This window comes from Phycodurus eques, chromosome 22, assembly GCF_024500275.1.
Source record: "Phycodurus eques isolate BA_2022a chromosome 22, UOR_Pequ_1.1, whole genome shotgun sequence".
NCBI classification, from domain to species: Eukaryota; Metazoa; Chordata; class Actinopteri; order Syngnathiformes; family Syngnathidae; genus Phycodurus; species Phycodurus eques.
This window is the reverse complement of record NC_084546.1, coordinates 9,535,944-9,550,852: the sequence shown is the minus strand read 5'-3', so window position 1 is coordinate 9,550,852 and position 14,909 is coordinate 9,535,944. Positions and strand designations below refer to the sequence as shown.

At 43.8% G+C, this 14,909-nt stretch overlaps 1 protein-coding gene across 3 annotated transcripts in view; it reads right to left on the bottom strand.

Moving 5' to 3' along the window:
• Window positions 1-14,909, bottom strand: part of foxp2 (forkhead box P2) — a 97,205-nt gene that overhangs the window by 29,093 nt on the left and 53,203 nt on the right. For all 3 annotated transcript variants that reach the window (XM_061667601.1, XM_061667603.1, XM_061667604.1), the window contains 2 exons: window positions 12,417-12,506; window positions 1,247-1,384 (listed from right to left, as the gene is read on the bottom strand). In XM_061667601.1, coding sequence (XP_061523585.1) covers window positions 1,247-1,384; window positions 12,417-12,506 — 228 coding nt within the window. The remainder of the gene's footprint in view (window positions 1-1,246; window positions 1,385-12,416; window positions 12,507-14,909) is intronic.

Below are 14,909 nucleotides of genomic sequence, written 5' to 3'. Positions count from 1 at the left end.
CAATCGTGGTAAGTGACAATCTTAATTAAACAGTTCTCCTTGCCTTAATCAAATCCAGAAATGAGGAATGCACTTCAACTCTGACACTGGCACATTCCTAAATGTTACATCATCCGTCACCTACAGTATCACTCAGCTCCGAGTGGTGGCCCACGGTCCCCGATGGGGGAATTGAGCCAACGACACCTGGGAGTTGCTTAATTAGAGGCGCCGTGGAAAAAGTGAGGCAATTTCAGGTTCCTCTCGGTAAAAGCGTGTCAAGGACGTACAGTGGCTGGCATGCAGTTGTTTTTACTGCATGAAAGTACAGTAAACCCACGCCATAATTGTCTTTCATATTCTGCCCTGCTATATTTCTCACGTTCCGTTCACATTAGAAGTCACATTTGCTTTTTGCAATGTGAATGACGACATAAAAAGATCAGATTTAAGCTAAAATCCGAATTGGGCATCATACTCAGCAGTGTGAACGTCGCCTAATCGTTGTAGTTCCCACTGAGCCGAGAGAATACATGCCGGTGAGAATTATATGCTGCTCCATACGTGTTAAAGTAACTTATTTGAAGGTTTATAATTACCATAACATCTATGCTAATTTCCTTTAGCCAGTCTCTGGCGTTTCACATGATTTGTTTTAGCATTAAACTAGCTGCCCTTCATTTGATAAAATTACATGGTTTGTTGGAATTTTTTTGTTTTATGCTCCGTTTGTATGTGTTGTTGGTCCGTTTGTGTTAAAGTAGCAGTTGTTTGAACATCTAATTACCATATGCTAATTTCCATCAGCCCGACAATGTGTTTTACATATGATATGTTAGCATTAAGCTAAAAGGCTTTCATTAGATGAAAATAATAGTTTGGTTGAACATTTTTGGTGTTTAAATATATAAAGCTTAATGCTCTTTTGTTTTATGTCTCAGTTTCACAGTTGACTTCAAGTAGGAGTGACAAATAAACTGCTTTGCCTCTCATTTGGAGAACTGTGTGAGCCAGAGTCGTCTTTGCATTTCCTCGGTCATGTTACACAATAGTGTCTCATTTCTTGACAGCGAGAGAGAACGAGCAAGCGCTAAGGAATACTTTCAAGTGTGTCTTAATAACTTGGTGTGTTTCTAATGTGTGTTTAAAATGTGTGCGAAGGGTAAAACAACGGTCTCTAGATTGCAGATTTTCACCTATCGCCGGTGGGTCTGGAATGTACACCCCTGCGAGAAACAGGGGTTCGCTGTACTGTATGTGCGCATACCTGCTGCAGCATGACTGCCTGCTGTTGCTGGAGAAGGGCCTGGAGCTGCTGGGGGGAGAGCACCTGCTGCTGGAGGATCTGCTGCATCTGCTGTGGCGTGATCACCTGGGGACTCATCATGGCCACTGAGACTGGAACCTGAAACATGGCAGAGGAATGGAGAGAAGGGATGAGGAAGAGGTCTCGTATTTATGGACTGAAGTTGGTCATGATGATGATGATGGGATGCTAAAGGAGATGCTGAAGGACAGGTGGGTGCCTTTGTGGTGCTCATCTTACTTTTGCTTCCTCCCCATTCCCTTTGGGAAACGTAAGGGATTTAAATAGACATAGACCTTAATTAGCAGGTCCCTTGAACTCCCCTACTTTAGCTTTTCCTATCAGTGTAGCTAATGTGAAACAGCCTGGAAGTGGATTAAAACTGTACTGAGGCATGATGTGGAGGCTCACAGCTCTGCGTTGATTTTGGTTACAAATCTTTGTTGTTTATTGATTCCCCTCGACTTAAACACGCTCTCCACTTAACTCAATGAACTCCACTTGAAGCAGGTTTAGTCGTTGAAATGCTACCTACCAATGTAATGCTAACAAATGTAATGTTTCCGGCAGCTTGTCAACAAATGATTTTTGCACGAAAACCAATTACAATATCAACATGAAGTCACGCGCAGGCAGACACTAATTGCGGCGGTGTTTGTCGTCCGGGCGGCCATGACTGTAGCCGGCCTGTATGGTGTGTCAAGGGGCCAATAAGACATCCCTGTCCTCATCGCCAGCTAATCAAGGCGCCTTGATTACTTTCCACGCATGTCTCTCCACCCTCCTTCCCTGCTGCCTTCCTTGCTGGCTGTCAGGCCTTGACACGTCCTTGTTGAGCTCCTCTCCCCTTCCCGGCCCAGGTTCTCCCCCCTCTTTGATTAGCTGAGACATTTGCATGGTCACTACACATTTTTCATTTTAGAAGTCATTATGCATTAGTGGCTCCTGATCGCCCGCCTTGACTAATCCTGATGAACTGAAAATCACAGCTGAAGGTCAACTCGCAGCCGGCCCCTGCCGCACATTCATATTCATATTCAAACAAATCCCGCCTCCATTGTTCATTAAGGTCTTAGAGAGAAGGGACTACTCCGTGGAAGATGCAAGAGGACGCAAAGGAGGAGGTTGGAGCTGCGACATCGCTCTCCTCTCCTCTGGAACGACAATGAAATGCATGCACAACAAGCGGGAGGCTGAACAAAAGCCGTCAAAAAGTTGCAAATTAAACAGCCCATGTGTAATTATGCAAATGCCGTGCTTACACCTTCAACGTCATTAACCCTTAAAGGTACATGTGCAAGGTAAGTAATTACCCCGCAGTCACGACTGGTTCTGTGTCGGGCCGCCGTGACAATGGCAGAGAAACAACATTAAAGATGCACTCATTAAGACTATTAATTGGATGCTGGCTCAGAGATGTTTTGATCCACAAAAGAAGACAAGGTTTAGGATTTAACATAAATGTATGCGCATGCATATATAAAGTGAAATTGCATTTAAATTCAACACTGTACTTCAAAGTGCTTCTGCGTTGTCTAAGTGGGGAAATAAAGGCATTCATGGTCAAATACCTATAAGATGAATAATGCAGTGAATTTATAAAAATGCATTTTAACAAGGAACACGTGAAGCAGAATGACATACTAAAAAGTAGTTTAAGACCTGCAAGTTGCTTACGCTTACTGACCTTTGCCCAAACATAACTGGGGGGATGAAAACAAGGGAGAATAGGAGGGCGAGAGGAGAGAAAAGGCACTCGTCCATTGTGAAGTGTAGCACAATGGCTAATTCCCGCATTTAACTGCATGCTTTTCTGCTCGACATATCAGAGGCTACGAGATGAAACCGGATAAGTAATTGCTCTCCTGGTTCCCATTCTTCACTGACAACCCATAAATTTAATTTTACAAACACGTTCATTTACATTTTCGAGTATATGACATGATAATTGCGGGAATATAACACCTCCACCATTCGGCGAGATGCCGCGTGCGGCCTTGATTGACGTGAGCGGCGAATTGAAATGAACAGGGGGCTGAATTGCTTCGCCGAGAAATGATTTTGCCACGCAGGGGTGAAATTAATGAGCATTTACTCAATGATGATGGCAGTGGCACAAACAGCCCCTTGCTGCAGATGAGAGGACATGATATCCGATTGGAAAAGTGCCTTTGTTGCTTTATAATCCACAAGGATGCATTGCTGCCAATTCTTAAATAGCGTTACAGTGGACCCCTGCATACTAGTTGTTTTGTTCATTTTTTCATTATTGATTTTTTTCCCCCTTTCTTTTTTAGGAGAATCAACCCTGAAAATGCTTGTTAGTGATTTTTTTAGGTTACAATCACCCCCAATACAATTATAATGGCCATCAATTACGCACGGATTTTCGCTATTTGCCGTTTGGAAAAGCTGGGGTCCACTGTTACTTACTGATATGTATAATTTTAAGTGAGCTGAAGAGTAAAATTTGCAGAAAAAAACCCCCACAAAAGATTCAGAATCGGATCAAAAAAAGTAGGGCCGAGTCATGTGTTGGCCGATTAAATTGCTCGATTTTCAAAAATAATCGTAAATCGGCTGGTGTTTTACCGATTGAATGCCGATATACCTGTTTGCTTAAATCTCTTATGAAACAGTAATTGCTGTTAAGTGTCAGAATCACGCAGAATGACATACTGGACGCCTCCCTGGTGAGGTGTTCCGGGCATGTCCCACTGGAGGGAGGCCCCGAGGACGACGCAGGACACGGAGAAATTATGTCTCCCAGTTTGCCCAGGAATGCTTCAGGATCCCCCCCAAAAGTTGGACAAAGTGATGGGGAGATGGAAGTCTGGGAGTCGCTGTTGCCCCGGCGACCTGACCCCGGATAAGCAGAAGAAGTTGGATGGCCAAATCTTAACATAAATTTACCAGTTAAGGCGTGTTCTTGTACTTGAAAATTCCTCTCTGTTGTAAAGTAAAACAAATACTAAAAGGCTGAAGTATTGTAAAACACAAAAATGGTCTGCTTGTAAATGATATCTTTGTTGTTCTAAGCGCCGAGGGACCGAAATTTTTTTTTATTTTTAGAAACTTCTTTTCCTTTCGGCTTGTCCCTTTAGGGGTCGCCACAGCGCGTCATCCTTTTCCATGTAAGCTTTTCCTGCACTCTCCTCTCGAACACCAACTGCCCTCATGTCTTCCCTCGCGACATCCATCAACCTTCTCTTTGGTCTTCCTCTAGCTTTTTTTTGAGAAACAAACATTTGAAATTCACCGGAAATTATTGGACAGATCTTCCACACATTATATAATTTCCACAATGAGGTGTACATAAATTGATTTTGAAGGCAAACCCAGGCGGTAGTTGGCGTATCAGAGTTAAACAATTAGTGGACAACTCGCTATGCGTGGCAGGAAGCGGTGATTAGATGTCAGCCATAAACATGGCAGAGGTGGCAGGGAGGTGTGGGGGGGTTATCAAGGACAAGAGCTCGGTCCCGCAGTGTCGGACAGGCTGAGTTGCGCCACACTGAGAAATGGAAGGCTTCGAGCTGGTAATTACTGTGGATCCTTGGCAGGGAGAGCCACTGCTAATTAAGCCAAGAGCTTGTACACATGGAAAGGAGGCAGAAAGACAATGAAAATGAACCCCCCTCACCCCCTTCCATTCGGATCACCACCCACATTCTCGATTTCACCGTCCCGGGGGGTACCAAAACTCAAGACGACCCTCCTCGCTTGTGGACTTGTGACCCCTCGGCTCTCTTGAGCTGACACTGCTCATTTACTATCCAATTACTGCCAAATGCGGCAACACAATTATTGATGGCCCACCACTTGCGGCGTGAGGGGTGCGCGGAGGCCCTGGGGGCACCTGCCGTGGCAAGCTCGCGACTCTGAAGTTAAAGTGTGCGCTTCAAGCGCATGTTAAACGACGCGCCCGCTAGCCTTGTGGTGTATTGGCCTTATACGAGAGATCAATACTGTAGATTGTCAGGACTCAAACTAAGTAGATTACCGAATGTTTTCCGAAATCAATTTCCATAAGCGCTCGGCGGTACATGGGAAGTTCCATTTATCACAACATAAAGAACCGTCATGTAAAAGCTTCTAATAAAAAGAGCCCGAGGAGATTGGGGGGCAGGCTTAGCACAGTTTTCCTCGTTGATTTATCTCGACATGCAGATAGACATTGATTAAGCCCTTTGAACGCACCGTGCGCCGCTCTCCACGCACGACCTCGCTTGTTTGTGACACTATCAGTACAAATAGCGGCAGCTTTATCGCTAAAGTGGCACGCTTTCACTCCCGACGGATGGCGCCCTGCGGGGTTTTTCGAAAAATGCTGAAGTAGACAAGATGCTGAAATAGAGGGTGGAGGGTGGGGAGTTGGTAGTGGCACTTCCCTCTGATGTTGCAGGTAATACGGCCTTCCACTGGATCAGCCTCTTCATCAGTGACACACAGTAAATTACAAGTGCTTCAAGCAGCTCACTGAATTACAGTTCATCACTTGGAAAGGCTTCCAACAACCCCCCGTCTCCCCCTCCACACACACACACGCAGACACACACAGCCATCACCAGCGGGGCCCAGGCGTTATCAGATCTGGCGGTTAGGATCCAATTAACACCCTGGCCAGAATCATCTGATTGCATGTGTAAGTGCTGGTATAACTCGTTTATTGCGGCCATGTATCTTCTGTCACAAGGTAAATTTGTTGCTGCTACATCAAAGGTCTGAGATACTTCTTTTTAGCCCCCCTTCCTCCCTCTCTCCAAACTCAGCTATACTACGCCTTGGGGTTGCATTTCAACTCCTTTTGCATCACAATGATGAACCTGCTCTGTCCTCGCAATTTACCAAGCTTGTCCTGTAGGTACAAAAAAGGAAGGAGGGAGAGAAAAAATATCTTGTTTTCGAGTTATAAAAGCAGTTGTGTTTGACTTAAAATGTGCTGACGCGTCCCCCCTCGTTCCCGTTGTTAAGAGTCAACACAAGTTTTCCTGATGAATACATATTTTCCCCACTTTTCTATATGGCCCTTAGCTGTGATCACTATTTTCAGACGCATCCAGGGGCCATTCATACATGTAAATATGAGCTAACATCTTTTTTTGGGGGGGCGGTGGGGGGCATGGAAGCTGATATCAGCTAACCTGCACTCATCAACACTTTTTTAATCACGTATGAAAGTTACAGTAGAAGACATCAAAGCAGATGCTGATTTTATTGGACTACAAACGGGGCTAATTCGAAATCCCTAAATTAAACACTCGTTATTTGATACTTATGGTTCCACAGATGGCACTCAGTGCTGCAAGGGGAAGGATTGTACCTCACCAATATGGCGGATGTTTATGCTGTGCAATTATGACTTTTGCATGTTGTAGAGGAGAAGATTTGGGTCTGACGGTTGCTATTCAGAGGCTAATTAAAAGCAGTCTAGTCACCTATAGATCTGTTGTTTGGATGATGATCTAGCAATAAGTTTTTGTTGTTTTTGCTGATTTTATTTGCTAGGCACTTTGCAGACTACGTCCGGTGCCAAACTGAATCAATCGGGGGAGAAAGAAATCCCGCCATATAGCGAAAAATCTGTGGTATGAAATTAGATATGTACGCAATAAAGATCCACGATACAGGGAAGCCGCATAAAGCGACGTGCAATACGGCGAGGGATGACTGTAATGTGTCTTCACATATATCCAGGACGTCTTTCTTGGCCCATCCATAAGGTTTTGCATTGGGCGTTGCCCGTAACTGTCCTATTCGTTTACGACAATATGGCAATTGGTCGTTAACTCGTACAAAGCTGTGCCTACTGGGGACCCGTCACAGCCCACACGAGCCAAGCTACTTCGCCTAGCTGCAGATACATACAACTCGCATAAAGTCATATCTGGCAACAACGAAACTGGTCTTTGGGTGGGTTTCGGGCTGCCTGAGGATGCATTTGAAATGAAACGCCAATGAAACTGTCACTGCGCGCCGGCCTCGGTAATCCTCCCCGCCTCTCCTTGTCGGCGTTTCTTTCTTTCTGTTTCAAATGTCAGTGTATAAACCCCGTTCACAGGGGCGATATATGAGGAGTGCAGCCCGTGAAGAAGAAGCAAAAGAAGAGCGGTGCGTCGAAAGCAGCATGGCGGCGGCAGGGGGGATTTACAGGGAGAAATAGGTGTTTATTGAGCGCTCCCGTGGGCTTACTGTGTAATAATAGACCTGTCACATTACGCAAACGTGCAGAAGCAAAGGTTTGTGTGTTTGGATGTGTGTTTGTGACTTGTTTCTTTATGTGCGTCATCAACTCCTGCGAGCGAGCGGCTAGAATTAGTCAGGCGAGAGCGACTTTAGCCACTAATACGGGTAATTAAAACTGCAAGCTGAGGCACTTAGATGCTTGTGTACTAAATAATTTACATGCCATGATCTATGGATCATTTCCCTCTCTTAAATACCAAAGATTGGCGAACAAGACGGAGGAAGACGGCAGAGGATTTATCAGCAAAGCGGGATGTCATGGTAATATTAATCCTTTTCCCACTTTCTGTTGTGTTAATCATTCACGGGGATCAATGTGCATGGTAGAAAACACGTTGCCATTGGGAAAGCAGAAGCTAATAAAATATTGCACTGTTGAACACGTTGTCGCCTTATAATCCCTGTATATAAGGCAGATTTCATTGGATAATAAATAAGTGGAAGCCTGGTTTAAAAGAAAAAAAAAAAAGTAACTCCCTGCTGCTGTTTTAAGATGATATTTGCAGAGTAAAAGTATCACCGCTATTAAATGTCACCTGGAATGAGTCCCATTTGAGTTGCTCCTGCAACAATGTTCTTCACTGACGCAGGAGGTGGCGATGTTAATAAAGGCCGGCTCAACAGTTGCGATTAATATTGATTCTTATCGCCAACACCAGGAATGGATGGAGTAAGCAAATGTAAATATTCAATATTTACCTTCTTGGGTTGTTATTAGTCTTGGACATGGCCTGACTGTTATCATGCACCCACAATGCTCCCTTTAAATATTTACAACATATGTGTGCATTTGTTTACCAGGATCCCACTGTACTGTACACTCGACAATAAGATCAACTGCAACAATAAGCCATGTTTCCAAATAGTAAAGTCGTATTATTAGCACTCCTGATGTGACTTTGCCGAGGTTATCTTTTTGTAATTAAGCGCACAGGGTGTGACACCAATTCAAGGTGTTGCCATTGGTAGACTCTGTGAAAACATTACCAAGTGAGGATAACGCCAATTTCCCTCTCATTAATGCCACACAGCTCCTGGTGTTGGAAAGTCAAAATCCAAACTCCCATACTTCTGTTCGTTAAGGCAAAATATGAATAACAATATCACAGAAAGTCCGGTAAGCACAACAAAGTTCCTTGTGCACAATGAGAAGTGTGTTCACACCAACAAAGGTAACAAGAAGTGTCGGTGCGACATGTTACTGTGTGACAGAGGTGGAAGCATGCATGTTCGTAAGTGTGACCTTTTCCAAATCACTGACAACGGGAATAGACGGCTCGATGAAATTACCCTTGACAAGTGGGAATGACACAATTAGCTGTGTGCAACCTCCTATGATGCTGTCAACAACACTATGGATGGAAAAATGTCCTGCACTTTATCCTTTCGTAGCACCTTTGGATGTACTTCACGCATCCATTTGGAAGGATTAGTTAGACTACAAGCTACAGTATATGTGAGGATGTGACTTCTCGTGAGAATTTGGTGAGATTTTCCCCAGAAATATCCTGTCAATTGGTAAACATTTGGGGGTTAATACATTTTTTTTCTTGTTTTTTTTCCCATTTTGATAACCCCCAAAACTGAAGATAAAGGATTTAGGAATAAAGGATTAAAGGATTTTTAAGAATTTAGCACAAAAATAGATTGCCCTTCATCCGAGCAGAGACTTTTCTGTCACATAACACACCTGACACCTTCCCTCCACCCGTTCCAACCTGCTTGGACCCGTTTCTTCACTTACTGACCACACTCACCATTGCTCTGGACGGTTGACCCCAAGTATTTAAAGTCCTCCACCCTTGCTATCGCTTCTCCCTGTAGCCTCACTCTACCCCCACCCCCCTCTCATTCATGCACATATATTCTGTTTTACTTCTGCTAATCTTCATTCCTCTGCTTTCCAGTGCATGCCTCCATCTTTCTAACTGTTCCTCCACCTGCTCCCTGCTTTCACTGCAGATCACAATGTCATCTGCAAATATCATGGTCCACAGGGATTCCAGTCTAACCTCATCTGTCAACCTATCCATCACCACTGCAAACAGGAAGGGGCTCAGGGCTGATCCCTGATGCAGTCCTACCTCCACCTTAAATTCGTCTGTCACACCTACAGCACACCTCACCGCTGTTCTGCCGCCCTCGAACATGTCCTGTATTATTCTAACATACTTCTCTGCCACTCCAGACTTCCGCATGCAGTACCACAGTTTCTCTCTGGGTACTCTGTCATAGGCTTTCTCTAGCTCTACAAAGACACAATGTAGCTCCTTCTGACCTTCTCTGTACTTTTCCATCAACATCCTCAAGGCAAATAATGCATCTGTGGTACTCTTTCTAGGCATGAAACCATACTGTTGCTCGCAAATACTCTCTTCTGTCCTGAGTCTAGCCTCCACTACTCTTTCCCATAACGTCATTGTGTGGCTCATCAACTTTATTCCTCTATAGTTCCCACAGCTCTGCACATCAACCTTGTACTTAAAAATGGGCACCAGCACACTTTTCCTCCATTCCTCAGGCATCTTCTCACGCGCTAGAATTCTATTGAATTGAATTGAATTCTATTGTATTGAATTGAATATTGAAGCGACCTCTCCTAGATGCTTCCATACCTCCACAGGAATGTCATCAGGATCAACTGCCTTTCCATTTTTCATCCGCTTTAAGGCCTTTCAAACTTCCCCCTTACTAATCATTACCACTCCCTGGTCCACCACACTTGCCTCTTCTATGCTCCCTTCTCTCTCATTTTCCTCATTCATCAACTCCTCGAAGTATTCTTTCCATCTAGCTAGCACACTGCTGGCACCAGTCAACATATTTCCATCTCTATCCTTAATCACCCTAACCTGCTGCACATCCTTCCCATCTCTATCCCTCTGTCTGGCCAGCCTGTATAGATCCTTTTCTCCTTCTTTAGTGTCCAACCTGCAATACATGTCATCATATGCCTCTTGTTTGGCCTTTGCCACCTCTACCTTTGTCCTGTGTCGCATTTCAATCTATTCCTTTCCCCTCTCCTCTCAGTGACCCACTTCTTCTTAGCTAATCTTTTTCTTTGTATGATTTCCTGTACTGTGAGTTTCCATCACCAAGTCTCCTTCTCTCCTTTCTTGCCAGAAGATACACCAAGTACTCTCCTGCCTGCCTCTCTGATCACCTTGACTGCAGTGGTCCAGTCTTCTGGAAGCTCCTGTCCACCGAGAGCCTGTCTCACCTCTTCCCGAAAAGCTGCACAACACTTCTCTGCTCTACCTTTGTCTTCCTAATCTTCCTCCCCCCCACCAGAGTCATTTTACACACCACAGTCCTATGCTGTCGAGCCACACTCTCCCCTACCACAACCTTACAGTCGGTAACCTCCTTCAGATTACACCGTCTGCACAAGATGTAATCCACCTACGTGCTTCTACCTCCGCTCTTGTAGGTCACCCTATGTTCCATCACTTCTTCATCACCTCTATTTCCTCCACCAACATGTCCATTACAATCTGCACCAATCACGACTCTCTCTCTGTCTGGGATGCTCAGAACTACTTCATCTAGCTCCTTCCAGAATTTCTCTTTCACCCCTAGGTCACATCCTACCTGTGGGGCATAGCGACTCATCACATTATACATAACACCCTCAATTTCAAGTTTCAGCCTCATCACTCAATCTTTTCACCTCCAAGAAATTTTTAGCCAACTCTTCTTTTAAAATAACGCTGGTCTCCTGGACACACAATATATCAACCTTTCTCCTAATCATCATGTCAACCAACCCCCGAGATTTTCCTGTCATAGTCCCAACATTCAAAGTCCCCACATTCAGTTCTAGGCTCTGTGCTTTCCTCTTCTCTTTCTGCCAAAGAACCCGCTTTCCACCTCTTCTTCTTCAACTTCGACCCACAGTAGCTGAATTTCAAATGGCGCCCTGCAAGGTTGACGCCACCGGTGGCGGATGTTGTTAACCCGGGCCACGACCGATCCGGTATGGAATTCTTTGGATGAACGCTCATATTTGTTTGGCAAAGTTTTAAGACGGATGCCCTTCCTGACTCAACCCTCTGCATTTATCCGGGCTTGGGACCGGCCTACAGTTTGCACTGGCTTGTAGGGCTGCATTGTTAGTTAATATGCCTTAACCCAGTGGTGCCAAAGTCATTGCAGTTAATAATTTGATTTTAAAGAGGTCCGACCACTAAAACCGTGCCATACCTAACAATTAATAACAATACATGTTTCCCTTTGCTTTTAAGCAAAACAAGTATATTAGGAAAATACAGTATGTGTGCATAGTGATTGTATTTTAAAGGACAAAACTAAGTCTTGTCTAGGTATTAGAAATTGAAAAATATAGCATTGAAATAAATCAACTTATGAAGACCTAGGAATTTTCCATTTTCTACATGAGCATAATAATTCTCAAAATTATCCTCAGTCCCCACCACAACAACATCTTATGTATTTTTGCACTTTCAAATTTATCCTGCGGAGCGGATTTTACGCCCTAGCATGCCGGTTTTGGCCCTCAGGCCATATAATTAACACCCTTGCCTTAACCAAGGCGACTCATTAAACTTTAAAGGTATTTCTGAATCAAAAGATTGGATATTGACCACAATTTGTTGAAAACTATTCCTGCTCAAACGTTATTTGACATAAAGTCACACAAGGATGTTTCCTTGGTATGTTTTTCACATGCCGACGCTGAGCTTACTGCGCAATACCGCTCGTCCGGCTTTAGGATTCAGTGACAGATCTGAGGGATTGCGTGGGCCAAATCAAACACACTTGTTGAATGGAGGGAATCTTTTGGGAAGGGGGTGGTGGGACAGGGGTGCGGGGGGGACATGTATTATGGATGGATTTAAGGAGATTAGACGGGGCGCTACTTTACCTGCAGTGGACGCTGCTTGTCTTGGCTCTTTGGAGATTTCAGGCCACAGCCTGGCTGCTGCAAGAGTAATTGCCTTGCCACTTGTAGGGCCTGCAAAGAAAGACAAAAAGAAGGTGAAAGATGGCGGCGACAGGAGAAAAAAAAATATGTAGAGGTATTTTTCTGACAATTCACAAAGATAAATACCATTTGTCTAGAGCACCTCTGAAGAAGAGGATTGAGGGGGTGGTGGTTTAAAAAAAACAAGGAGGCATCAGTAAAATTGACCTGTCTAGTGTGTGCTCAACTGAAATACCCACTACTCGCTCTGCACATTACTGCTGCATTTGCATATTCATAATATCAATTTGAAGTAGAGGTAGCGCCGTGTGAAGTGTCCCCGGGAGCTGTAATTAAAGTTGACAAAAATCAACATCAGATTACATTCTGAATGAATTAACGAGCAGGCCAGGTTTTACACTATGTGCATTAAGGATGCAGGAGAACATGGAGAAGCGAGCTGATCAAATAGAAGAGTTTACAGCTTGTTTACACAAGGCGAGAATGGATCTTTCCTCTTTATAAAATTGCAGAAATTGTCATCAGAGCCTTGGGATGCCAGATAAGACGTTGGAATCCATTTTATTTCCAGAGCCCAGGAATACCACACACTAGCTGCCTGGCAGGTACTTCGCAGGTACACTGGCAGATGGGCTCGCAGCCTCACTCCCATTCTTCAAGAGCAAAATGGATGAAAGCGTGTGGCAGGGAACAACATTGTGCACACTGTACATTGCCGCGTGCTAGCTCATCCAGCAGGCCCATGAGCATCAAGTGGCGGGAGGAAAAACAACTTTACAGCTTGTGAGGACAGGAAGGGGAAAACTTCTTGGGGAATATAGCGTATGTGGCGGTATCCATGACAACAGCTGCATATGACGCGGCTCTGCCAGCAGGTGGGAACGATGTTTGAACAAGTACATTGAGATCCCAAGCAAACATGAATGAGAAGCGAGACGGAGACACAGTTTAAAAAAAAAAATACAATAAATAAATAAAATAAGATTGACAAGGCATGGGGAAAAAAGCTGCCATGCTCAAGCACCCCAAGGGAATGTAGCCACCCTGATCAATTATGGAAGGACAGTTTGGGGGGTTGTCTGCACAGGAGGAGCCAGACTCAAGTAAACAAACACTTTACTCAGGAACTGGGTCCTAAATGCATTGATCCGTCTCCTTGTCAGGAGGAGCCCAGTGGCAACTGCTTTATATGCATGTGTGTGTATGCCTTGTTTGTGTGTGTTTCTAGAGTCTCCTAAAAGTTGACTTCAAAAGAAACAAAAAACATGCATAAACAGAAACATTCATGCATGGAGCTGATCACATTGCCGATTAAGATTTTCCGATGCTTTCAACTAATTTATTTAGTTTATTTTACCAATATGGATTTATTGAGGCCGATGCTAATTCTGAAATTTGTCAGTATAAAATTCCGAGCTGATTAAATGAAAAAGTATTTAACGAACAAAATGACTTCTTTTTGGGTCCCTTAACGCTTACAACAATAAAGATATGACTTACAGACAGAATTTATGACTGTTTTACAATACTTTGTCCTTTAATATTTGCTGCATTTTTTGCAGAAATTTGCCCATTTAAAAAAAATGTTTGCTTAAATGTATGTTTGAATTTTGCTCATGTTGTAATGTGTATATATATATATATATATATATATATATATATATATATATGTTGTAATGTGTATATAAAAAACCTATTTGAAAAGGGCTAATCACGGCTGATTAATCGTTCGGGCCCTGTGATATAGTACAAAATCAGGCTTGTTGTATATTGAGGTGGCCATTTTGTGAGTTTGAATAAAACTAGTAAGTAAAGGCATTAAAACATGTTAACTGTCACGACACGGAATATTCTTACAGTAGAAGTCACCGTTTTGTGTCAGCCACCAACCACTCCACAGAGAAAAACAACCTCACACAACAACACAAAATGTAGAGAGATAAGTCATCAAAAGTTTGCTGAAAAGCAGCACAACTTGACAAAAACATTGCATGGTGCATACCTGCTGTCTACTTAAACCGGGTTGCTCCGCACAAAAAAGTTTACATCCGCAGTCTATTAATGCACACATTGTACAAACAGCACAATGTGACACATTCTTGAGAATGAGAACGTGAGCTAGACCGAGAGGGAGAGAGAGGGGGAGAGGCTGCTATATAAATAACAAAGCACTCAGAGGCATATTTGATGTAGATATCTATCACTGAGGTTGGAAAAGAGGGGGAAAAAAATAAATAAGAGGAGGGAAAATAACAGGGCGACCGAGACCGTGACACGGGGATCCTAATGAAAATAAGATTCGGCCCAAATGGAACTGGTGTAATTGGTTTCAGATAGTGAGGTCAGGAGAAAGGCGATACAGGCGAGTATTATGCGGGGGTGTGGGGGGGAGAAGGCACGGAGAAACAAGAATGTTTACACAGGCATTCCTGG